Source organism: Phodopus roborovskii, unplaced genomic scaffold (genome assembly GCF_943737965.1).
Source record: "Phodopus roborovskii unplaced genomic scaffold, PHOROB, whole genome shotgun sequence".
In the NCBI taxonomy this organism is placed as follows: Eukaryota; Metazoa; Chordata; class Mammalia; order Rodentia; family Cricetidae; genus Phodopus; species Phodopus roborovskii.
Genome location: NW_026126418.1, coordinates 46,674,306 through 46,700,190, shown reverse-complemented (window position 1 = coordinate 46,700,190; position 25,885 = coordinate 46,674,306). Strand labels below are relative to the sequence as shown.

Here is a 25,885-nt window from a genome sequence, read left to right as displayed (position 1 = left end):
TATTTTTAGAAGAATATTACTATTGATTTTGAATATGAATGTTTAGCCTGCATGGTGTGTGCAGTTACAGCCAGTTAGGAGCTGATATATTAGTGCTGAGAACTGAACTCAGGTTCTCTGCAAGAACAGTAAGTACTCTTAACGGCTGAGCCATCTCTCCAGCCCCTAAACTTTGCTTTTAAAATGAACTAACTTAAAGTGCTCAGCAAATTGACTTTCGTGAGCTATGGTTCTTTATGATTTTATAGCAGTTCTATGGAAAGCAGATAAACCATTTTGTTGTAAGTTAAACTATGGTCATTTGTACTTGATATAAACCTGTTTTGTTAAGATGATGTAATGTCCATGGCCATACCACCCTGAATGCTCCTGATCTCCTCTGATCTAGAAAGCTAAGCAGGGTCGGGCCTGGTTAGTACTTGGATGGTGATTATCATGTACTGTTTAAACTTTTTCAAAGTGGAATCTAGGAACAAGAAGAATTTCCTTGTCTAAGGCCCATCCATGTTTCTTTCAACCGTCTTTCAAAGCTCCTTGCCCTGGGTCAGGCTGACTCTCTAACGCAGTGACCTGGAGGAAGGATAACAAACAGAAGCTAGGGGAATTAAAACACTGCACTCTTGAGAACACATAGAAGGTGAACCATTTCCAACAGAGGATACTATTGTTTTTCCCATGGGATAAAAATGCCCTCAGTGAGAACGAGAAGCCAGAAGCTCTGTGTCCTGAAGAGAACTCTCCTCTCAGCCCAGATATCTCCCAGCCTGCCCAGCAGGCTTTCCCAGTCATTTCTGCATGCGCTCCAATGGCCTCACTTGATGGAGTTTTGTTGTCTCCATGCTGTCTCTCCTAGCTGCTACTTGCTATTTGTTTTCTCATGTTTACTTGCTACATACATAATAGACTGATTCATTTGAAGCAGTACTCTCCATACCAAGAGATTTCTCCTGCTTCTACAGTAGAGTTCTTGAATAAAAGGACAATGGGTCAAATTTATGTCTTACTTTCTGTGTCCATTTAGATAGGGCAGAAATGCAAGGACACAGTGTGGCAATTACTATGAAAACTGCATGTATTTCTTTTTTAATGATTTTTAAATTTAAATTTGAAACAAGCTTGTTTTACATGTCAATACCAGTTCCCTCACCCTCCTCTCCTCACCTGTCCCCCTCCCATCCCCTTTCTGCTCCCTGGGAGTGTGAGGCCTTCCATGGGGATCTTCAAAGTTTGTCACATCATTTGGAACAGGGCATAGGCCCTCCTCCCGTGTGTCTATGCTGAGAGAGTATCCCTCTATGTGGAATGGGCTCCCATAGACTGCCCAGTCCTCCTAACAAACACCTACGTTCAGGGAGTCTGGGTTGGTCCTGTGCTCCATGAGCTCCCCCTTGTTCAGGTCAGCTGAAAACAGCATGTATTTCGTACAAAGTTAGATGCTAAATAATAACTGCCCACTGAGCATGTATCTGCCTGTTCCCCTAAGACCTCTCCTTTTTTTTTTTTTTTTTGACGTATTTTCATTTTAGAGCAGTTTGCAATAAATGGTTGACTAGTTGTTATCACAGTGTGTATTAACCTATAAAAAGAAAAATTGCACATTATTTTTTTTTTTTAAATAAATAAGCTTCCAATTGGCTCATTTAGTGCGCGCGCTCTCTCTCAGATAGGGTTTTTCTGTGTAGTCATAGTTGCTTCTCTATAGACCAGGCTAGCCTTGAATTAAGAAATCCACCTGTTTCTGCCTCCTGAGTGCTGGGATAAAAGGCGTGTACCACCATTGCCTGGCCGTCTGTCACTTTTTATTTTTATGACTTTTACTTACACCATTTGAACTCTGATGAGCTCTGGATGTAGCTGGACTCTTCACTTTCCTCTTGTCAGTCTTTGAGACTGGAGAGGGGTCTTGGGCTAGCCTCACTCTCACCCATCTGTTGTAGCTATGGTTTACATCCTAATATGATGTAACTGACCCAGTTTTGCTCTGAGAGATTTGCAGAAAGTTATTTCAAAGTACTCTTTGGTTGAAGCTTGCTTTTTTTTTTTTTTTTTTTTTTTTTTTCAAATTTCAAAAACTTTAGAAACCTTTTGAAATTTATTTCCAAATGTCATAAACTTTTAAAAAGCAACACATTTATCCTAAATATATGTGCATGAGCAAAAGTAACCAAGAAGGACAGGACTACAGAAATGAACACGTTAAAATTTCAACACAGGATTCTGCACATACTGAAGACAGCATTAGATAAGAACTGCAGTTACTTCAACTGTCTGTGTATACGTTGAGATCAAGCAAGGTCTATCATGCTATCTTATTTCCATCCATGCTGACCAGAAACCAAAGCAATTGATGCTAGGCTAGTGTGGTGATATTTTGTTTGTGATCCAGCAAACAAAGCTTGCCTGAAGACCAGAGTGCAGAGCTGGCTGTACTAGTTAGCCATAGACTCCAGGCAGTGGAGGCACACACCTTTAATCCCAGCATTCTGGAGGCAGAGGTAGATCTCTAGGAGTTCAAGGCCACCCTGGGCTTCATGAGATTGGTCCAGTCTAAATTGTGTGTTGGCTCTCACCTTTAATCCCAGTACTTGGGAGTCACACATCTTTAATCTCACATTAGGGAGGTGGAGACAGGAGTGATATGGCTAGGCAGAGAGAGGAATATAAGGCTGGAGGAGACAGGAGCTCATTGTATTCAGTCTGAGGATTCCTAGAGACAGGATTGCCTGTTTGGTCTGAGAATTCAGTAGAGGTAAGAGGTATCTCTCCTGGCTGGCTTCTTAACCTCTCTCACTTTTCATCATTTACCCCAAAATCTAACTCCAGGTTTTTATTGTTAAGACCAATTAGAATTCGTGCTACATCACAGTGAAGTTATAGGACCAACTTTCCATGTAAATCAATCATTTTAACATGTTTAAGGTGATCTATTCTCATTTAATGGCAGGTAAGGCAAATCATAGAAATCCCTTGTTTTTGTTCTTCCTTTTTCTTTATTAATCTCTGTCAATACTTTTCCTGTCCTGTTTTTTGTTGTTGTTGTTTTTTTTTTTTTTTTTTTTTTTTTTTGGGTGGATGGGTGGGAGGGAGCCTCCTTGGCATAAATTTTTCAAAGTAGATTGGATGTAGAATGTTCCACTTTTCTGTGAGGTAGCCCTGCTGTCTTGGAGGGTGTGGAAGTATGAGACACTAGTACCTTGGGAAAATGGTACAAACCCTCTTAGCCGCAGCAATAAATCTGATCACCGGGAACCTAAGGATACATTATGTTCTCACTTCTTGGATCTTTCATTTATCCTGTGTTATCAGAGAATGCTTTGCTCACTGACTTCTGAAAAGCCTTTATGTTCTCTGCTATCATGCTCAGTGTGTGTGTGTGTTCTTTACAATTGCAGCTCCTTGTTCTGTCTTTCTCTCTTTCAAGACTGACTGAAGGATAGGCACCGACTATTTTCTCAGAACTTTGATGCATTCACTTTTTTCCCCATTAGAATCATGGCTTAGGAAGAACTCTTCCATCTTACTTTCAAACCAGTTTGTGCTTTTGGTTGCTGCCTGATTGTGTAAATACTTAATCAGTGTGTTCTGTGTCTGAACCAAAAGGTACTTCTTTGTGGGGAGTTGAAATAATAAAGAATTTGCTTTTACAACCTGCCCAAAGCTGACTTTGCTGATGCTTGCCTATAGCTTTATCCTCAGGTGGTAGAGGCAGGAGATCAGAAGTTTAAGGCTAGCCTGTGCTACAGCAGACTCTGCCTCAGAAAACGCCAAACTACAAAACCTAAATAAAACCTTTCTAGTTCAAAGTATCCAGAAATCCTGCTCTTGTTTTAGCATGGGTAACTGGAAGGGAAAATGCCTCTGAGCTCATTTTGCTGTAGATGGCTGTCAGTGTCTTTGATTCTAGACACACTGAGCAGGATTTCCTTCAAGGAAGTGTATGCCTTCAATTCTGTAAGACTCACATACCTTTCTTTTAAAAGTCACCAGATTACTATGTGGTTGGACAAGTGGGTTGGGCTGCTGAGTTGTGCCTCTCATGGGTGTGACAGTTTGACATGACTCAGTGGGTGAGGGGGTGGCTTTCCGGGCTCAGGTGCAGACTGAGAGTAAAGTGCAGGGGGCTTTGTGCTATCTTTGGGCATTCTTGTATGCTTAGTTTGTAAGACAGTATGTGCCACCTCTGAGTTATGTCTTAGGGATCATATTTTGTATCCAAAACACCTTGTGCATCTTGGTTTTCCAGTGTAGGTGATCAGAAGAGCCTGGAACACTTTGCTATTTTGCTGGAGAGCCCTGACCCTTCAAAACTGCAAGGCTGGTGGTTGAACTACTCTCCTTGCTAGACAAGAGCTCCTTCACTGAGCTCATCCTCAGCTCTTTGCCTTTTAAGAAAGGTTTTGCTATTCCTCTTGAGCTGGCATCCTTCCTGGTCCTGGGAAAACACACACGCAGTACCACACCCAGCTGAAAGTGCCCCTTGAACTGTACTTTGCCCTTACACTGATCACACTTGTGAAGGATGCTGGCATACCAATCAACAACTTAAGAAGCTCCCATTTTTCTGCAGTTAATGGAGAACAGGGAGATTAAAAGTTCATTGCTGATTACTGAGGTTGCTTTTGAAGAGACCAGAAAGAGGAGAGAGTCTGTGTACAGGCCTGGGGTTTCTCTCAGTGAGAGATAAGTATATTTGCATGAAATCTTTCTTACATTACCTTACCTCTTGCTGCCTGCTGAGAGGAAAGGTTAGATGAAGATCCAGAGGGGACAGTAACTTGAGTGTTGTAGGTAGAGAATTTAGGTGCCATGAAGCACAATCTTTGTGGCATAAGTATACTTCTGGTTGTTCTTCCATGTTTTTCTTTCTTAAAAATCTCATTTTACTTGTTATTATTGTGTATGCATGTGTACAATGTGTCCACATTCTTGTGCTCATGCATGCATACAGATGAGCACAGACTAGGGCAGTTGTGTGGTGATCAGAGGACAGTGTGTGGGAGTCAGTTCTCTCCATCTTGGGATCTGGGGCATTGAACTCAATTTGTCAGGTTTGTGTAGCAAGCTTTTACTAACTACTGAGTGTTCTTGCTGGTCTTTTTGTATTTTCCAGTTGATGGTTATTGCTTGATTTTAAAGGTAGACGTTTGATTGAATTATTCAAATGTATGAAATGGCTGGGAAGGTGCCTCTAGGAGGCAGTCAGGGAACACTCAGTCAGGGAACACACTGTTTTTGAGATGTTTTTCATGTTGGTCAGAGTTGCTACTGCAGTGGGAGTCCTCAAGGGATGGCTAAGGGTTTAGTGGCACCGGGTAAGCTGAGACAGTAGCCTGCAGAAGTGGCAACTGTAGTTTATGTCTGTGAGCGCTCTAGTTACATTGTGATTGTCACTAGGCTGATGTTTCCCAGTCAATACCTGTAGCTGATTATTTTGATGACCCCTTTCTATAAGTTTTGGATGTGTATGGCTAACTCTATTGTTTTCCTAAAATAAGTGTTGTATTAATATTTCAGATTTTCCTCAGATCCAAACTGGTCTCCTTCTCCTGTTCTGCCTGTTTGTCTTTCTGGATCTGTACATTGTACCACTCGGGCCAAACCCAGGCTTCACTCACCCTACTTGTTCTCTGCCCACTTCCTCCTGTCATCATTTGTCAGGTCCTGTTGAGAAATTAGGGATTTCTCTGTGGTCACATTTTCTAAGGTTGCCTTAAACCAGGCTCATTCGTCTCCCACAGGGACTATTTCATTGTCAGCTAGTAATCCTCTTCTCATAACCTTCTGCACAAAATTCTACTGTGCTGGGATGCATATATCTTAAGACAGGTGTGTGTGCGTGTGTGTGTGTGTGTGTGTGTGTGTGTGTACCATTTTGTGGAGGCTTGGCTAGCTGAACTCATCTTTTAGGAAGAATTAAGAGTTGGGATGTGCCAGGATGGGAGCCAGTCCTGAGTCACTGTACAGGCAATTTAATTACCAGTCCAGAAAGCATGGACATTGAGCTGTGTGATAAGCTAGTTAGTTTTGTGTTTGTATCATTTTCTCTTTATAGTTTTTCTTTACTTTTAGTACCAAAAGGTGAAGACTCAACCGGTATTTTTGCTTCTGTTGTCAATGGCAGGGAGACAGCTCTGTACTGATGTGGGTTGCTGGCAGAGTTCTCATCATAGACTCCTCTGCTCAGGTAAAGCAGAACCCTAGAGTGGATCTCAAAGATGGGACCTTTGAGTGGGAAAGGATTTCAGGACAAGTGAAAGTGAAACATGATGACCTTAATCAAGCGATGTAATATCAAAAAAAGTTTACAGACCAAGTAAAGTTTGGAAATTAAGTAAAATTTAAAATTTGGGAAAATATACGATGGTTTACCTTTGAAGAGTTTTCTTCAAGGTTGAAAAGAAATATTTTTAAGTGTATGAATGTTTTGCCTGCCTGGGCAGAGGCCAGATGAGGATATTACATCACCTGAAGCTGGAGTTAGACCATGGCACTTCTCCACGTAGGTGCTGGGGAACCCAGGTCCTCTGCAAGAGCAGCAAATACTCTTAACTGTCATGTCACCTCTCCAGACCCTATAAACAAAATGTTGAGGTGGGTTAACAAGGTGCCTTGTTTAGATTTATGATGAGAGAGGAGTTGGTGATACAGTTGAACTCCTGACCCTGTGTGAGCAGAGTACATTGTCCTTAATGTCTTAGTCTTGATGACAAAACACTATCTCTGCTAGTTTTGATTTTAAGGTCATGTTAAAGTTTCTGATAGGATAGACTCCAGGGTGGGAGGCTGCTTTCTATTCTCACATCCTCTCATTTATTCTGCTCTGCCTCACGTTATTTGCTAACTTTCTGGTTGCAACTTTTATTACTTACAAATAATATTTTATGTATGTGGATGTTTTCCTGCATGCATGTCTGTGTACCACTTGAGTTCCTGGTACTTGGCACAGCATTTGGATTCCCTCTCCTAGAATGGGAGTTCAAGAAGGTTGTGAGCCACCATGTGGGAACCAGGAATCAAACCCTAGCCATGTCTCCTGCCCCTTTTGTTATTTTAAAAATTGATACTAGGAAGCAATTTTTTCTTTGTAATCCCTGTAAGACCTTTTTCCTTTTAAGGTGCTGTAATGGATATGTGTCTATGGTGTAAAGTTTATATTTTATTGCTTTTAAATATATTTCTTTGAACATTAAAATAAGACCCTCTATTTATTTGGCCCTTGGCTGTTGGTACTTTCCAGAGTTTTTTTGTTTGTTTGTTTTTGTTTTTTCAAGATAGGGTTTCTCTTTAGCTTTGGAGCCTATTCTGGAACTCACTCTGTAGATCAGGCTGGCCTCGAACTCCACGGTATCTGCCTGCCTCTGTCTCTAGAGTGCTAGGATTAAAGGTGTTCACCACCACCACTGCCCAGCCTTGCCAGAGAGTCTATCTTTGCCTTTTAGTGATGTAGTGTGTAGTATGTGTATGCCTGTGTGTGTGTGTGTGTGTGTGTGTGTGTGTGTGTGTTGGGGAGTTCCACTTTGAGATGGAGCCTTCTGCTTTTCTCACTTGGCTAGCTGGCCACTGAGCTCCTGGGAGAGTCTCTCCCCACTTACCACCCCTCTGCAGGAAAGCTGGGAATATAAACTACATGCTACCAAATGCTGCCTTTTATGTGGGTCCTGAGATTTGACCTCGGGTCTTTAGACTTTTGAGGCAAGCTCTTTGTCCACTGAGCCACCTTTCCAACTGAAACTAGATGTTTTAAGGTGAAAAGAAGTAAAACAAATACTCTATGAATGACAGCTGTTGTCATTGTGACTTTTTTCTTTCTTTTTTAAACAGGGTCTCACTATAGAGTCCAAGCTGGTCTGGAAATAATGGAGATCCTCCTGCCCCTGCCTCCAACTGCTGGGATTAAAGGCATGTGCTATCACACCCAGCCCCATTTAAGATTCTTATAAAAACCAAACCTATCAATGCTGATTTTAGGCTAACAGGGAGAAACAATCTATGCTTTGGACTTTGGGCTGCCTAAGAGTGTGTTTTACTCATTACAGGTAGCTGGGTGATTGTATAGAAGGATTTGATAACTGTGGAAATCTTTGCTTTTGTTTTCTGAGATAGGGTCCCAGTAGAAACAATCTTTTAACTATTTCATAAAATTATACAAAGATGGCTGCACTGAAAGTTACTGTTAACTCTAGCGTTATGTGAATACAGTCTTTTATTAGTACCAGTGGGTTATTGAAAATCTTTTGTGAATTTTAGTATATGAAAATTAAATTGAAAGATTACAATTAGGTGGGTAGGAAAGCCACACTTACGGAAGAATCAGCTCTAAGCTTAATTGGCTGAGCAAATGAACACCTAATGTTGAGAGAGTCTCATTGACTTATATGTACAATCCCACAGCTGTTCTTGATGAGGTGTGGTTTCCTTTGTGAGGTCATGAATGACATTATCAGCAAGATAAACAGTTTTACTACCCTAAGTCAACCAGCCACCACACTCACATCCGATGGACCATCAGGCTTCTGTCTATATGGGGTAGGCATGTGTGGATACATAAAACTCTGTTCTCTGTCCCACGTAAGCGAACCATCTGATGGCAGGGTGTCCCAGGGCCCCCACCATTTCTCTTGTTGAGAGAGGTATCTACATGAACAGTTGTCTCAGCATCTTTAACAGTGTAAAGCTGGGACAAATGGGTATCTGCTTTTGACTTTTAAAGAAGATAAGGTTTGACCTAAGGATAGTGAGATACATAGGGTCTTCCACAGTTTGAGTAAAAATGGATGGTTTTGTAGGGAAGGTGTCAGTGGTAGCAGAGATGGAGACCTCTCCTCATTGTTAGAAGTAAGTTGCTGAGTTCTCAGGCTTTTAGGAATCCAGACTCAAGTCAACACAAGATTCCTGTCTTTGGCCAGAAAAAATTTTAAGTCCTAGTCTGTGTGAAATAGAGTGGGAGCTGATTAAAACCAGAAAAGTGCTCAGGGAAAGAGCAACCGAGAGCATGGGTGTGAGCTCCTCAGAGAAGAGCGAGCTTCTTAAAAGGCATGTTTGTAGAGTTTTAAGCTCAAAGGTCAAGGGAGAGAAGCCCATGGAATGGATGAGAAACACCCAAGTGTGGATATGGGACCCTTAAGGAAGAGCCACATTTAGTTTCTTGTCATTAACTGTGTGAACTATTTTGGTGACTTTCAACTTATATCTCAAAAGGCTGCTAAGAAACCTGTTTCTTTCCCTCTCCTCTTCCCTCTCCTCTTCCCTCTCTTCTTCCCCCCCCTACCACCCACCTCCCTGAGAAGTGAGATTATAGGTAGAGTGGCTGTAGAGATTCCTTGGACAGGATTACAGTCTTCAGGTGAAACCAAAGGCACCGCCTAAGGAAGTTAGGGCATGTTCCTTTACTGTAGGTGGGTTTGGTGAGATTCTTAGAAAAATGCACATTTATGGCTTGGGAAGGAGGCTTTTAAGCAAATGTTGATTGAGCTGAAATCTTGTTCTCTGCTGCCCAGGGGAGGGCTCATTTCCCTTCCTGTGTTCCCTTGGTCTTTCCTGTCTCTCTAACTTGCAGCAACAAAGTAAAGAAGAAACCTTTAATGTCAGGGCATTAATATTAATAAATTAATATATGTACTATTTATATTAATATTTCCTGGGTAAGAATGTTAATAATAATAATGATTAAAAAAAACATGTTGGAATTTTGGTGTTTCTGAAGGAGAATGGAACAAAATATTTAAGAAACACCAACTTCTATTTTAGTGTATAATTTATAGTATTCCAAAATGAGTTCTCTGTAGAATCTAGTTACCAATTCTACTGAAATTCTTTAATTTAGGAGAGTAGAACATATATATATATATATATATATATATATATATATATTTTTTTTTTCCTGTTCTAAGGTAAAACTACCTTTAAACTTAGCAAGCTCTGAGTTGGGCCCTATCAGTAGAGCAAGTGAGTTGTTGAGACAGGTATGGTCACCACCCCTACAGGAAAATAGGGTAATGGCTTCCTTGTTAGAGCTGGGTGTGGCAGCTCCTTTAGTGAATGGAGGGAAAGTTTTAGGCAGGTCCAATTATTTGCTTCTAAGTTGAAAAAATAAATAAATCAAGGTGCTCACACAGTGTTACCCTTTTATGTTTAACAGAATGAAAGTAGACCAGAAGACTTTTGTGGGATTCTTATTTCTTGCAGTGTGTTTTGGCTTCCGAAGAACTCTGAAAAAAAATTTAAGTCTGCAAGAGCAGAGCTTTAAAAGAAACCCAACAATCCAGAAGTAGGAAACAAGGGAGAAAAGAAAGGAAGCCCTCACACAATACAGCACTTTATTTTTAGAGCAACACACTGAATTCAAATGGGTTTTCTCTTTGACACTGCTGTCTTGTCACTGCCCAGAGAAAAACCTTTCTTTACCCCCACCCTCTTTGCTTGTCTTTTCCTTCATTTCTTAAAAGCTCCTCCAACAAAAGGAGCTACAGCAGGTTCGTTAGATAGAGGCCCAGGGCCTGGTGTCTGCTGACTACGTCTGTTAGCGTGTCCACTGTTTTAGTGATGGAAATCTCAGTGTGTTGGCTTCCGTGAGGATTTCATTAAGAAAGGGGAAACCGCAGAAAGTTGTCTCAGGGTTTGAACTGAATACTGGCCTAAGGACCTGAAGCAGGCCTGAGGTTTATTGTTCTGGTGAGTGACCCAGGACTCCCACCAGTTTCCTTCGTGGAGGGGATTAGCTGTGGAACAAGTTCGCAAGTACAGCTTGTCGTTTTGTCAAATCCACAATGACATTTCTTTTCACAGCTCTCTTGACTTTATACTGTTTAAATACTCAGAGTTGCCTCTTAATTTGCATTTCTCTCTTTAATTCCTGTCAGCTCCGAATGTAACGTTTACATAATCAATTTCCTTGCCCTGATTCTTTGAATTATTGCTGTTATTGCTGTTGAATTGCGGTATACCATTGGCATTTTAGGAACCTTCTTAATTTATGTTTCCTTGTCCACTTTGAGATAGTTTCATAATGTGTACAATGTCTCATTAAGATTATTATGCAATGAAATTAACTTCTCTTTATTTTTTTCTTTGTAGGCTGAGCAATGGCATTTCAAAAGGCAGTGAAAGGGACTGTTCTTGTGGGCGGAGGAGCTCTGGCCACTGTTTTGGGACTCTCTCAGTTTGCTCATTACAGAAGGAAGCAAGTGAGTAAATGGATGAACGGATGAAGTGGTGACAGCCATGTGTACACATGGCTGTGTGTAGGAGTTACTCTTACAGTCCCTTAGTTTAAAGAAACCACCAGAACTCTGCCTTAGAATGCCCACGAATTTTGAGTACCCCATGTTTTAAAATGGTCATGTTGTCTCAAAAGTCTCCGTTTGGGCTCTTTGAATTTTTTAAAAACTGCTTCATTTATTGGTGCCAGGGTTTGTTCATTTATACTTTACTCTGTTCAGTTCATTGAAATTCCTGGGGGCTTTCTTTGCTCCTGCCAAGTTTGTCCTATTAGAAATCAGGAGGCTGGGAAAGGAAGTTAGAAAAGCAAAGTCCCAATTCTACTATTCTATCTGATTTTATTCCTTTTTTCCTTTCTCCCTCTATCTTCCCCTTCCCCCCTCCTCCTCAACCTCCCTTGGAGACAGGGTTTCACCATGTAGCTTTGGCTGTCCTGGAACTGTGTTGACCTGGCTGGTCTTGAACTCACAGAGATCCACCTGCCTCTGCCTCTCGAGTGCTGGGATTAAAGGCCTGTGCCACAATACCTTTTACTTATTAACAGTTTGGTTGCTTATGTAACAAGTATATTATCTTCTGTAAGGAGGATGATTCAATGGGGGATACCAGAGCAGTGGGATTAATATGAACATTCAGTGTTCAGTTTCCTTTTTCTCTTCGTACCACAACTATGCCTTCGTACAGTTAAGGTTGAGAGCAGGAAATGATCTCATTGCAAGGTTTTGGTTTCTCTGGCCTTGAGATGCTGTAGTCCATTTTGGTCTCTTCTCCCATGCCATCTGAGCAGAAAGTCCTGCTTCAAGAGGAGGTGGGAGAGCTTGGGTGACAAGGCCTGCTTGCTGTTCTTCAACATTTCGGTGTCTATCTTTAAGCCACGGGCTTCCCTACACTTACATTGTTCTTTCCTTGTGTTAGGAGGTGGTAGAACCAGGCATATTGCTTGGAGCTGTGTGTTTGTTCTGAATGGAAAATACCACCTTAAAAACCACATATCAAGAAGAGTTATTCTATTGCTTCACAGTTGCCTTATCCTTACAGTGAATAAACTCCTCAAGTTTTTTTGTTGTTGTTTTTTGTTTTCTCAGACAGATAGGGTTTTACTCTGTAAGCCTGTCTGTCCTGGAACTCAGACAGCTCATGCTTGGCTTCGTATTCCTGAGGACAGAAATATCAGCACTCAGGAGGCAGAGCCAGGCAGGTCTCTGAAAGTTGAAAGCCAGCCTGATGATCTACATAGTGAGTTCCAGGACAGCCATAGTGAGACTCTGTCTTGAAAGAAAAAAGAAACCAAAAAGAAATAAAATCAGGTAGGGATTACAGGCTGAGCCACTGTGCCTGCCCAGGCCCTGAAGCTCATTTTTTTAAAAAAATGTATTTCTTCCTAGAGAGGAGAGCTATTAGATTGTGTCACCCTTTCTTTTCATTGGGAGCCATGGGCACTGGGCTTCCTACTGTGTGTGTTGCCCATATTAATTGTCGTGCTGTTGAGTCTCTTATCTGTTGATTGTACTTGATACACTTTCTTATAAAAACTTGCATGGTTTCTTGAGAGTAAATGTGAAAGATGCTGCTTCTATGGAGGCTAATTTCAGAAGTCCGGGATGTACGTGGCCATTAGGGATTAGATTTCGTCCCTCGCCTTCTCCCCACTCCCGTGTTATTTGAACCGAAACTGGGAAATGCCAGTCCTAAAGGTCATGATATCTAATAGGTGTTGCTAAATTCGTATGTGGCTTATGTCTTTTAACCATAGTAAGCATGTTTTACTATGAAGTTTATGGGTTAATGTTATCTTAGCTGTTCCATCTTTTTAAGTTTATGTTTTAAATAATTGGTCTCACAGAATACATTTGTAATAGTACTCCCGAGCAGCTGAGCTAGGGCTGCAGTTTAGGAAGTTAAAGCATCACAAGGGCCTGCTGATTTCTAGAACATTTGTTACTTTATCTCCTTAAGTTAGGCACCCTGACTACCCTAATAGCCCAGTGAAATGGATACCAGCAACTTGAAGTCATTTATAATTTTAAACTAACCAGTCAGTTGGAGGGTGGGGGAAACACCACAGGCATATTCTGGTCAGTGAGTCTCATAGGAAACCCAATAGCCTTTTTAGTGATTCTTGTCCCTTTAAGATGCTACCTTGAGCTTATATTTGAGAGGGTAGACAAATGTTCTGTAGCCATAGGGGTTTGGGAAAGATAGACAAACAAATTCCTGAGAGAGGATACAGTTTATTTTAGTTGATGACATAAAATGACCACAGGCCCCCTGTAATACATTTCTCTTCTCCTACGTAGTATATGTTAGTCACAGACACTGGATGTGTGTGTGTGGGGGTGTGGTGGTGGTGACCGACTTCAAGAGGTAAGGGAAAAAAAAAAAAAAAAAAAAAAAAAAAAAGAATGGTTTGCCCCCTTGAGACTTGTGAATTGGCTACATTTTTGTAAGACTCTTGTGTGCTTTATTTTTCTGATGAGTGTTGTGGGAAGTATTGCCTCCTTGTATAGATGTGTTCATCTGCTGTTCCCCCTTACCTAGGCCTAATTTCCTGAGATAGTTCAAACTGGAAAGCTGCAGTGTTTTAAGTATAAGCCAAAAGGCCAGGTGTGGTGAAGCACACCTTTAATCCCAGCCCTTGGGAGGCTGAGGTAGGTGGTGGATCTCTATGAGTTTATGAGTTCAAGGCAAGCTTGATCTACATAGTGAGTTCCAGGAGAGCCAGAGCTACATAGTGAAACCCTGTCTCAGGGAGAAAAAGAATAAGTTAGTGTTGAAAAAACTTGACATAGTGATATCCTGGGATACCATCCATGGCATTAAGTTCAGCCCTTTTGGCTCTATCACTCAATTCTGTCTCCCTGGTCCTGTCTTGTGAATGCACCCTGGTCATTCCCAGAAAAAAGCTTTTGTCTCAAAGAACAGGCAGGGTACTGAGTGGAATATAAATGGGTAGACTCTGAAAAGCTGGTAAATTGTTAAAAAGTGCTTGGTGTTATCTCTGTGGGACAAGGTTCTGACCAGTTCACAAAACCTTTTAAATTAGTCAAATCAGCTTGTATTTGTAAGGACAAATATGAGGAAAATGGCTATTTAGACTGTAGAAAGCTTATTAAAGAGAAAACAATGAAACTGAACAAGATGTGGTTTTATTTGTCCTCAAGTCAATTACTTGTCTCAGGAAGTGGCTGGACTGTTATTTCTAGATACAGGTGGAGTAAGAGATGGTGCGAGTGATTCACTTCACAATATGGCCCCCCCTTTTACATTTATTATTTGTTCTTGTGTATATTTATGCACATGAATGTGCAAGCATGTGCTATTACACAAATGTGGATATCATAGGACAACCTGTAGGAGGCAGGTTTTTCCTTCCTGGGACTGAACTCAGGTTGTCAGGTTTGGTGTTTGCTAGCTGAGCCATCTCATTGGCACTGTGGTGGCTCTACTTATGTATGTCAAAACTTTCAGGGATAGTATTCACTCAAGTGAAATTTAGGAAATAACTCACACACTTTTTGAGGCAGACAGGTCAGTTTTAGAAGTAATGATGGAATATGAGTTCACAGCTTAGGACAGGACTATGACTTTCTTTTTTGTTGTTTGGAAACAGTTTCTTTATAGCTTTGGAGCCTGTCCTGAAACTCACTCTGTAGACTAGACTGGCCTCGAACTCACAGAGATCTTCCTGTCTCTGCCTCCCTACTGGGATTAAAGGTGAGCATCACCACCGCCGGGCCAGGACTATGATTTTCAGTAGATGTGTTGGGTCATTGGAAGCTGGGAGAGCCTACATCTTTAGTTGCTTGGAGAAAAGGGGATGAACGTTGGCTGATTACTTTTGACTCTTTTTGACTCGAAGGCAAAGGATTTATGGCAAATATATCCATATTCTCAGCCCCCTTCCCTCTTCTATCTACTGCTTTCAGAACAGTCTTTGAGGTGCCTTTTCATTTTTCTCTTTCTGTCCCTGTCATCTTCCTGTCCCTTTATTTTTCAGTGCAGAGGATCAAACATGCTAGGCTAATGCTCCATAGAGGAAGCTACATTCTCAGCTTCCTACCCCTATTAAATCATACTGATGATGCAGTGAAACAGGAGGCAGCTCCCCGTAGGCAGTAAAGGTTGGTCATGACCATTCCTCTGATGGGATCATCTCTCCAACTAAGAGATCAAACTCTCACTATAAGTCTCTTAAAAGATCATGGGCAGGGGCTGGAGAGATGGCTCCATGGTTAAGAACACTTGCTGCTCTTCTAGAGGATCTGTGTTTGATTCCAGGCATCTGTGTCAGCTGGATCAATTCTGTCTATCTGTAACTCTAGCTTCTTCCAGAGGATCTGATACCTCTTCTGGCCTCTGTAGTCACCTGCTCTCATGTGCATATATTCACATGCAAGATATACTCACACAAATAACAACAACAACAACAACTACTACTAATAATAATGAAAGATCATGGGGCAGGGCAGTACACCTTCCCTTCTCTACTGTCTTTCTTTTTCAGTACAGATCTATCTAGAGCCTCACACATGCTAGGTAGGTACTCTACCACTGAGCTGCACCCCCAGCTTCTATTTTACTTTCCATTTAGAAATACCTTCTTGTTAAATTGCTTAAGCCGAACTTGAACTTGCTATATCCTCCTCAGCTGCTGGTAGTATCCACCCACCTGAGCTCTATTTAAATTTTGCCTCTCTTTTCTCTTTTTTAAATTTAGTCTTTGTTGTTGTTATTGGTCTACTTGGCGGTTAATCTCAGCCTCACACATTCTAGACCAGCATTCTACCTTACATTCTGTGGGTGTGTAATTTGTCCGGACCAAGTTGATGGTGATTTATTATTTAGTGATAAACGTCTAGTTCGAAGGGCCTTATGTGACATTCATATCTAGTCCAACCGTGGAGACAAAGCAAGTGGCCTCTTCTGGGAGAGCCTCCTGTTTCTAATCCTAAACGGCTCGCAGAGTGGAGTGTAGGGAAGAGGGGAACTGTGAAGCATTTCCAGAGTAGATTTATTAGGAACAGAAGTGGCAATATTACAGTTGGGACTGTAGGAGCATTTCTCAGGTAGCTAGGAAGAATGGTGGTGGCCGTGGAGAATGGAGCAGAGTAGGCTGAAAGAGGAGATACTAGAAGCCAGTATCTTTTCATGTTAGTACAAAGGCTTTTTTCTTGGCTGTCTTCCCCTTCTTCCTTCCTTCCTTCTTCCTTCCGAGAGGGGAAAAAAAAAAAAAAAAACTCATCATTAGTTCCACACCTATTAACGTATTAGCTGGAAAAACTGCTGTGACAATGAGATCTTCTCTGTAACCGACCTGTGGTTGATCTAACAGGTCTGTTTAGCTGTGAGGAGCCATTCTTTGGTAACGTGGTAGTTTGTTCTTTCCATTACCCACTCTGGAGTTGAAGTGGACTTTGTGAACTCATTCTGAGGTGAAATTGGTTGATTCCTTTCTTTCTTCCCCCCCCCCCCCAAATCAATCAAATATGAAGCAAGGGGGGTGGGCTTTGGGAATGAAAGTCTGTGTAGCTTGGAGTGGTTGCAGACGAAGCAGGGAGCAAACTTCTGCTGAGGAGTTTTCCTCCTGAAGCATGCTGATCTGTCCAGTAATTCCTGCAGCCTGCATTCAGCCCCCACAACGTCTGTTTCAGCAGTTTAGGGTTTGTAGACAGTTTTCCTGAATTTTGACCTCATTTTTCTCCCTGTAACAATAAGTATGGCACTAGTTTATTCCTTACAAGACTGAAGAGAAAAGGGATGTGTGGGTAATTAAAGCCCACAAGGATGCTGAGAGAGCACTGTTTTAACTTATATTTCAGTCTTTCTGTTTCAGTGTGCTCGAGCTCGCTATGTATAAAGTTATGAGAAAGCAGTGCTTTCTTATTGTAGAATGGACACAAAGGTTCCCCCCCCCTCCAGTAGAAAAAGACAAGATTAGAGAAGCAAAAAAAAAAAAAAAAAAAACCAACTCTAGTCAAAATGAGTGTTTAATTTTTTCTTTTCTTTTGAAACTGGGTCTCACCCTGTAGCCTAGTCTGGTTTGGAATATGTAATCTTTGTGCCCCAGCTTTCCTAGCACTGGATTTACAGGCAGAGCAATACCAAGACTGGTAGTGGCTTCCTGTGTTAGTTTACCTTTCAAGTGAGTAGGGTTTTGGTGAACTTGTTGGAGTGCCTAAGGTATGAGGTATGAAAGTTTTGAGATTTTGATTTTTCATAAAACAAAAAGTAAGAATTCTTCCCAGGTTCCCCCTCTCCAAACTCTCAGACAATCTGGCTGAAAAGGCCATCAGTCTGGCACACAGTAGGTCTTTAGATTCACATGTAGTAACTTTTTTCCCTTCTCATTATTGGATGCCTTCATTTGGACATCACCTGGATTTCTTAGGCAGAAGAAGGTGGGCAGTTGATATTAAAGGTGCACACCTTTAATTGCAGAATTTGCGAGGCACAGGCAAGTGGATCTCTGTTTGAGTTACAGATGGTTGTAAGTGGTGATGTGGGTGCTAAGAACCGAATCCAGGGCCTCTGCAAGAGCAGCATGTGCTCTTAATTGCTGAATTGTTTCTCCTGCCATCTTTCAGTTTGTATTAATCCCGAGTGAATTGCCAGAATCTGCAAGCCAATCACTCTAGCAAGCAAGCTCCAAAACTCATGCTCATAGAAAGGTTTCTTACTGTCCTTACTATTCAGTATGGGAAGGTGAGGGATCTAGTTAGTTCTTCCTATGATGGTTCAGGAACTTGTTACCTGTAGGCCTTTGCTGCCTGCAATCCCACTTCTCTGGAAGAAGAAAATCATGTTGTTAAGCATCCAGCCACTACATGTGTCCCGAATGTCGTTTTTAGTCTAGCTGACTAATGAGCTGTTTCTTATGATAAGAATTTTATTGTTAGGGTTTTTACCAAAGACATTCATCATTCATTTGCTTCTCTTATTTAGATCCCTGTGCATAGATTCCTGGAAAGGCTGTTTTTCTAGAAATACAACTAAGTGTGTTGGGAATGTGCCTGGTATCTAAAGCTTGATGAGGATTCAGAACAGGCTGTATTTTAGATAAGGCCAGTTGAGACTATTCTTAACCACTCTGTATGGTTAACTGATTCTTATGAGACATGCTTCATCAAAGCACTGAAATTATGCAGACAGAGCTGAGAATGTTCTCTGAAGAGCACCCTATCAGCTTCACTCTAATTCTGGGTTTTATTTAACACTTAGCCCTCAAAGTGGGGCCACGGCAACAACTTGTGGTTCTAACTAGTGTCGGGCCTTCGAGGAGTTTGGGATGCTATTTTGTTGCTGGCATACAGAATCAGCGAGGTTAACTGTACTTCTATAGGTCACCCCGTGAGTCAACGGCTGAGCTAGGATTAGCGCTGACAGCTGGTGAGCTGCTAGGCTGTTGCTAACTGAGCAGCATTGACATTCACTTTGATTTGACTTTGCATTTCATTTTCAACTATTTATTCATTTGAAGGCCCTTTAAAGAAACTTTTTAGGGATATTGTGGGACAGAGGAAACTTTCTATAAATGCCCCGGGAGAGCCCTCTTGCTTCTGTCTTTTTTCCCCATCCTTTCAGTTTGAAGTTCATATTTGTGTTTGGAAAGCTTTCTTTAGGTGGTTTCTCCCCTCTCCCCCCTCTTTTTCCCTCCTAAATTTAGAAAAAAAAAAAGTACTTTTAAGTTAGGTATTGTCAATTTTTCCTTATTTTGAAATCTGAGAATTTCCAACAAAAGCTTATTTGGTCTAATGGTGTCATAACATGCATAGATGAGAGAGGTGCTTCTACACATCTTACTTATATTTGGTAAATTATCCACAGAGACGGAGAGTTTGCAGGAACTATTGAGCATAAGGCTCAAGTGTAGTAGGCTGGTCCTTTGACTTAATGGTCAGTATAGTATTACTCCTCTGCGAGGGATAGGGGGACCTGTGAGCCCTGTTTCAGTCCCAGGTCAATGCCGTATGGAGAGTTTTAAGGCCAAGTGCTGCTTCATAGACATCTGGGTCTTCTCTGTGACTGCACAGCATGGCTGGCTGCAGGCTATGCAGATGAGCGCTAGGATTTCTAGACTTTCCATTAATTACACTGTAATTTCTGCACTGTTGAAGGCACCAAGTCTTTCTGGTACACACCTTCAAGTCCCAGCTCTTAGGAGGCATAAGCAGGCAGATCTGATGCAATAGAGACTCTGTCTCAAAACAAAAGCAAGCAAACAACAACAAAACCACAAACAAACAAACAAAAAAGTTCTGCATTCCCTCTGACAAGGTGGTTGGCTGACCTTGGGAGCAAAGATAACCTAGCACAGCTGAGGACATTCAGTTTGGAGTCAAAATGGATCAGGTTCCAAGTCTCTTAACCGAATGCTCAAGGAATAAATTTAGTTTCTTAGGTCAAAGAATACCTCCTGGGAGCTGGGGTGGGGTGGGGTGGGGTGGGGTGGGGTGGGGTGGGGTGGGGTGGAGGTGCAAGTCTTTAATTTCAGCAGTTGGGAGGCAGAGGCAGGCAGATCTCCATGAGTTCAAGGTCAGCCTGGTCTACAAAGTGAGTTCCAGGACATCTGGACTACACATAGAGAAACCCTGTCTGGAAAAACAAAACAAAGGAGCAAACAAAAAGAATACCTTCTGGGGCAAGGGGTGCAGTTCTGTGTTAAAGAACTTTGCTAACGTGCTTGAACATTGTGTTCAGTCTCCATGACCACATTTTTTTGTGGGTTTTGTTTTTGTTTTTTAGAGACAGGGTTTCTCTGTGCCTTGGCTATCCTGTAACTCACTTTGTAGATCAAGTTTGCCTAGAACTCACAGGGATCCATGTGCTACCATTCCCAGTTTGCATTTAAGAAAAGAAGAAGAAAAAAGAAGAAAGGAAAAGAAGTATGTAAAAAGATGTCTCTTCTGTATTTATAAGATGCTGTTTGGAGGTTGGGGTGGGCTAGCAGCTGCTGGACAATCAAGAGTTCTTTTTCCTTTCCTTTCCATCTTCTTCAACCCCAGATTTGCTCTCTAGACCCTCCATTGTGAGTGCCTGCATGTATGCATGTGTACTCTTGTGCATCCCTGGTGCACAAGCAGGCCAGGAGAGGGGATCAGATCCCCTGGAGCTGGACATACAGGCAGTGTTGAGTAGCCATGTGGGTGCTGGGACTCCACATCCTCTGCAAGTGGCAAATGCTCTGCACCACTGAACCATATCTTCAGTCTAGATACTCTTATTCAAGGCAAGGCAGTAGATTTTGGGAGTACTGTTATGCTGGGACCTTCCAAACATACATACATACATACATATAAATTTATTTGGGGTTAGTGAGATGGCTCATTAAGTAACCTTTCTGATGACTTCAGGTCTGGCACCCATAGAGGAAGGAGATAATGACTGAAGGTTGTCTGTCCTCTGGCCTCCACTTGCATACTATGCTATCACATGTATAGACGTGCATGCACAATAATAAAAATAATAAATAATAATAATAATAAATTTAATTAAAATGAAGAAAACATATTAAATATTGAAAGACCTCAGAACCTTAGATTTCCTGGCCACTCTTGGTGTTAACTTACTTGAAGTTCAGACAAGCTAACACTTTTCCCATTTTCCAGCAGTTTCTCTTGATTCTAATATTCCATTGCTTAAATTGTACTACGGGAGAAGATGATAGTTGTAGGGAGAATGGATTTACAGGAAACTCTACTCCCTTCCTGTCTGAAGGTTAATAATTGATTGTGTGGGTGTATTCTGATTGCACAGGACTCTGCACATCTCAGAGGAATCAGGGCCGTGGATCAGCTCTACAGAAACTTCAGGATGTATGAGAGGTCCATTCTCAGTGCCTAGAAAAAGGGCATAGTGTCAGCTCTCATCATTGTGACAAGATTATTTGACAGAAGCAACTTAAGGGAAGAATTCCCTTTGGCTTACAGTCAATTATGATGGGAAAGGGGTGGTGGCCAAGGCAGTTAGCTACTTCTGATCCCAGGTGGTGGGAGCTTCTGGTCATCAAGCCACTTTGAACCAAGAACCACAGGACCAAAACAGCACCACCAACTGGTGTCTATGTGTTCAAACACATTAACCTGTGGGGACATTTAAAGTATAGCAATGGACATGACTGGTTTTCTGGGAAAATGAGAGTTACCTTCTATTAATTGGCTATAGTAAGCACAAGGTCCTCATAAATTTGTTTACACTGGAAACATGTTGCTTACTGTGACATAAATACAAGGCAGCCCATTGATTTAGTCACAAGAGGATCCATGAGTTGATGATCATTCAGACATTTGAAGATAAACCCAATGAAGATGGTTGTCACTTTTTGCCTCCAGGAACACATAGATGTATTAGTCTTTTTTCAGTGACAGGAAAACAGGAAGCAGTTTCTCTTCAGTCTGAGTCCATTGATTGAATGGAATAATATGGGCGAGTGAGAGTGATTGTTGCAGTCTAAAGTGATTTGCACGAAACCTACTTTATACTCCAATTATTTCTTATACATGATTACAGGACAACCTGGCTGTTAATTGCCGGTGGTCTTTAAATATGCACTTCTTTCAGAAATAGACACTAATTATTAGATCTTGTTTTCGGTCTCACCCGAAGTTGCAAATGTCTAGGATTTTTTTTTTTTTAAATTTGCAAGTCTAATAATTCTCAGACATAGTGAAACTGATCTCATTCGAAATCTTCTTCAGGGGAAATGCTCTTTTGGTGACTTTAGATTATGAACTTGACTTCCAAGTCTATGTAGATGTAGGTCTCTCTCTGTTTTAAAATATCTTTTTGTAATCAAGTGTATGTATATGTCTATGTGCACATAAGTGCAGCCAGAGTGTAAGGATTCAGGCATTATGCTTGCCTGCCCCTGTCACCTGCAAGAATGCACTCAGGCAGTACCCTGGTCAGCCCAGGGTTCCATGGCTACGTAGTCTGCATGCAGGTGCAAAGGCCCCCTTGAAAGAAAGATCCCTGCCCACTTATGCTGTCTTTCCCATTATTCCCCTGGGGCAGACAGGACTTTTCCTATTTCCCTCTTCCCTTCTGTCTTCTCTCAGTGTCTCTTTACCTTATTTTCTTACCTCCCCTTCAATAAAACTTTGAATGTGAGTCAAGTCTACAGGTCTCTGTTTTCCCTTCCTCCCACAGTCCATCACCCTCCCCGGATCAGTATCCTCAAAGTCTCAGTACCAGACCAGGGACTTGTCACCTTCGGGGTCCCAACCCATTATTCATTATTCCTAACACAGAAGCAGACTGAATCCCCTGGAGCTGGAATTACACGGAGGTTTGAGCCACCTAATGTTAGTGCTGAGAATCAAATTTGTGTCCTTTGCAAGATCATTATATGCTCTTAACTACTGATCAATCTCTGCAAGCCCCATGCAAGTTTCTGTCACAATGCTGGAGAAATGTATTTTCCTTGTAGTACTGGGTGTTGAACCTAGGGTGTTATACATGCTAGCCAAGACTTTTACCACTGCGTTACAGCTCCACCTCACTTTTTAAGACGGGTCCTCGCTAAGCTGTCCATGGGACCTTGGACTTTCTGTCCTTCTGTCTTCCCAGCAGATAGGACCATAGGCCTTTCTTTGGTTTTAGTGGTGAGGTTAGGTAGATGATCCAGAATTTCGCAGTGCTGGCTTTGTTCTGGGTTTAGGCCTAGGGAAGCAAACTCAATTGCCTCTAGTGGACAGGCTGGTAAAGTGAAAGTGTGACACACCAGTGAGGGAGTACCCTGGGGTTTCCAGGTCCCACCCTATTTCCAGGCCATAGCTGTTGCTACTGTGTTCCTTATACTCTGTTAGGAACCTCGAGATTTGTGTGACACCGAGCAGATTTTAAGGGAGTAGTGTGACAGGCAAGAGCAGACATGTCTATTCTAGACTTAACACATGCTGTTCCTGCTTCCTTTCCTAGTCTCACCCAGCTGATGCCTACTACTCCTGACTTGATTTAGCTGGCCTTTCTAGGGAAGCTTGGCCAGGATATGAGATGCCTTCTGTGACTGACAGCTCCCTCCCTCCCTCCCTCTCTCCCCTCCCTTTCTCCCTCCTTCCCTCCCTCCCCTCCCTCCCCTCACTCCCTCCCCTCTCTCCCTCTTTTCTGCCTTCCTTCCTCTGTCCCTCCCTCTCTTCCTTCCTCCTCCCCCTCTCTTTCCCACCTCCCCTCCCTCCCTGTATAGCTAAGCTGGTTCTGAACTCTTTTATGTAGCTGAGTATGACTTTAAACTGTTGATTCTCTTGCAATTGATGTTAGGATTACAAGCAAGTGCTACCCGACTTCTACGATGTAGTATTAGAGATTGAACCCTATACCCAAGGGTTTTGTGCATGCCAGGTGATCACTCTGCTGATTTAACTTCACACGCACGCACGCACACAAGCATGTACATTCACACAGCCCTTTTAGCCTTTTCTCTGCCTTAAACACCCTTGTAGGTAATATTAGAATTGCCTCTGTAGCCTTTTGTCTCCTAATCTATAGAATGTATGAGGGAATTCTCCAGACAGTCATTTGTTGACTGAGTGGTGCTGAGTTCAGCACCTGCAGGACATGAGCATTGGAGTTAGGACATTTTGGATCTATCCATCAGCAGAGCTCACCTCCCAGATCCCCGTCTTATCAGACTGTCAGGCTTGGAAAAGGGAGACCCAGAAAAGGGCAGATCTGGGAGGAGTAGAGTACAAAGGCCCTTTTCTTAAAGTGTGTCATTACTTAGTACCACTGCTTTATTATCTCCCTCCATCTTTATTTCCCTGAAATCAACATATTCTAGAGAAGGTAGAGTGCAGATGTGTTTTTGTTACTCAAAGCCATACAAAGCCAAAATGAGTCTTTCTCCTGTCATAATTCTAAGTAGGGCCTTAGGCTGTGTTTACTGCCTCTAAAATAAGCGTGGTGCTTAGCTTCTCAGTTGCAACACTTTCCAGCTTTTTTTTTTTTTTGAAAGAAATAAACAAAAATAAAATGTTTTGAAGTACTGTCAGAAATTAAATAAATCACCCTCATTAGTACTGTGTGAAATGTATATATTTAAATTGGAGGAATTCCTCAGTACAACTTCTGCAACAACCAGCACCCCCACTCTCCCATATTAATATACCTGGTGTAGGTTTACTATGAAGATTCAATGAGCAGAAAAGAAGCACACACCTTATAAAACTGCCTAGTACCTAAGTGCGGTCTGTATCCACAGTTGGCTATTGTTTTTAATTTAATTTTTTATTGAGATATAATTTGGGGAGATCAGCTTAAAATGTAGTGAAATCAACTCTTTATAACACTCAGTTATGTGGTGATCTTGACCACCGTTTAGTTACAGGACATGTCTGTCATCCTTAACATGTCCCTCATGCCCTCTGCAAGTCAGTCTTTCTCCAGGACCTGGAATTACCGACCTGTTTTCTGATCCCATGCTTTGTTTTTTTGCTGATCATTGTTTATATAGGATGATCACAATCATCTAGTACAGGATTTCTGAGTCTTGCTTCTTCTCCTCATCTGAGACAGGGCTCTTTGTGTAGCCTTGGCTGTCCAGGAACTCACTCTGCAGACCAGGCTGGCCTCGAACTCAGAGATCTGTCTGCCTTTGCCTTCCAAGTGTTAAGTGTAAAGGGTGTCATCGTGCCTCCTACCCCACCCCAAGTCTGGCTTCTTTTGCTTAGCACTGAGATCAGTTGGTTTGTCTGTGTGGGTTAAAGCAAGTCAGCATTTTCAGGCCTGTAGGCCAGAGTGGTGTGGTGACCATTCTGCATTCCAGTCATGGCACTCATGCATGCTGATTAGGTGTTCCTGTGCCCCAGAAGAATGTGGGCTCAGACTTATTTAATTTGCAGGGCATTGACTTAGCAGAATGCATTTGAGGTTCATGTATTCTTTTCATCACTGGTTCTTTGTAAAATCACTGATTACTCTTCATTTGCAGAGGTGTACAACAATTCAGACACTGGCCAGATATGGTGGTTAATCTCAGTTGTCAAGTAGATAGGTTTCACATCCCTCAGCGATGGTTTTCTGGGCATGCCAGTGGGCGATTATCTTGATTAGGTTAGCAGAGGTGTGAGATCTGAGCACAGGCATTCATCACTCAGCTTTCTGGAGGTTGGATGCTATTGAGCTGGCTACTTCATGCTCCTGCTGCTTAGGCTTCCTAACATGATAGATTGTTCCTTCAAATTGTGGGCCAAAATAAACCCTTCTTTAAGTTATGTCTGAGTATTTTATCACAGCAAATGGAAAAGTAAGACACCAGGTGAAGGACTTTGAGGTTCCACACCCTCTCACCCCCACCCCCACTTGCTTTACAAATAAAGCCAGTGTAAACCACTGCTAACCAGGTAGACACAGGCTTTCATTTCATATGGGTAATTACTAAGGATGCTGATTGCTGGCAGATAAAAAAATAGTTTGGGGAGATAAAGCCATGAGACTAATATTGAGACACACATGTGACATCCAACTATAAGTGCTAATTAACCAGTTTGATATCTGGGATTTCCCAAGTTAGAAATCATTGTGGCCTGAAGAGTACTGGATGATATGGAGCATGTGAGATTGTCTAGAGAGTTCCTAGCCATCTGAGAAGAATGAACAGGACACACCTTAGAGGCATGTCACTCATTATGGTTGGCCAGTTGAGTGGTATCCAAAGGAAGCCAAGAAAGAGAGG

The 25,885-nt window shown here is 41.9% G+C and overlaps 1 protein-coding gene across 2 annotated transcripts in view; it reads left to right on the top strand.

Annotated features, from left to right (window-relative positions):
- The window catches only part of Gpd2 (glycerol-3-phosphate dehydrogenase 2), a 128,928-nt gene that overhangs the window by 24,635 nt on the left and 78,408 nt on the right, over positions 1-25,885 (top strand). The window contains exons 1-2 of one of the 2 annotated variants that reach the window (XM_051184670.1): positions 8,454-8,526; positions 11,074-11,183. In XM_051184670.1, coding sequence (XP_051040627.1) covers positions 11,082-11,183 — 102 coding nt within the window. In that variant the 5' untranslated portion in view covers positions 8,454-8,526; positions 11,074-11,081. Of the gene's footprint in view, positions 1-8,453; positions 8,527-11,073; positions 11,184-25,885 lie in introns of those variants that run through there. The other variant, XM_051184669.1, reaches the window with a different exon arrangement.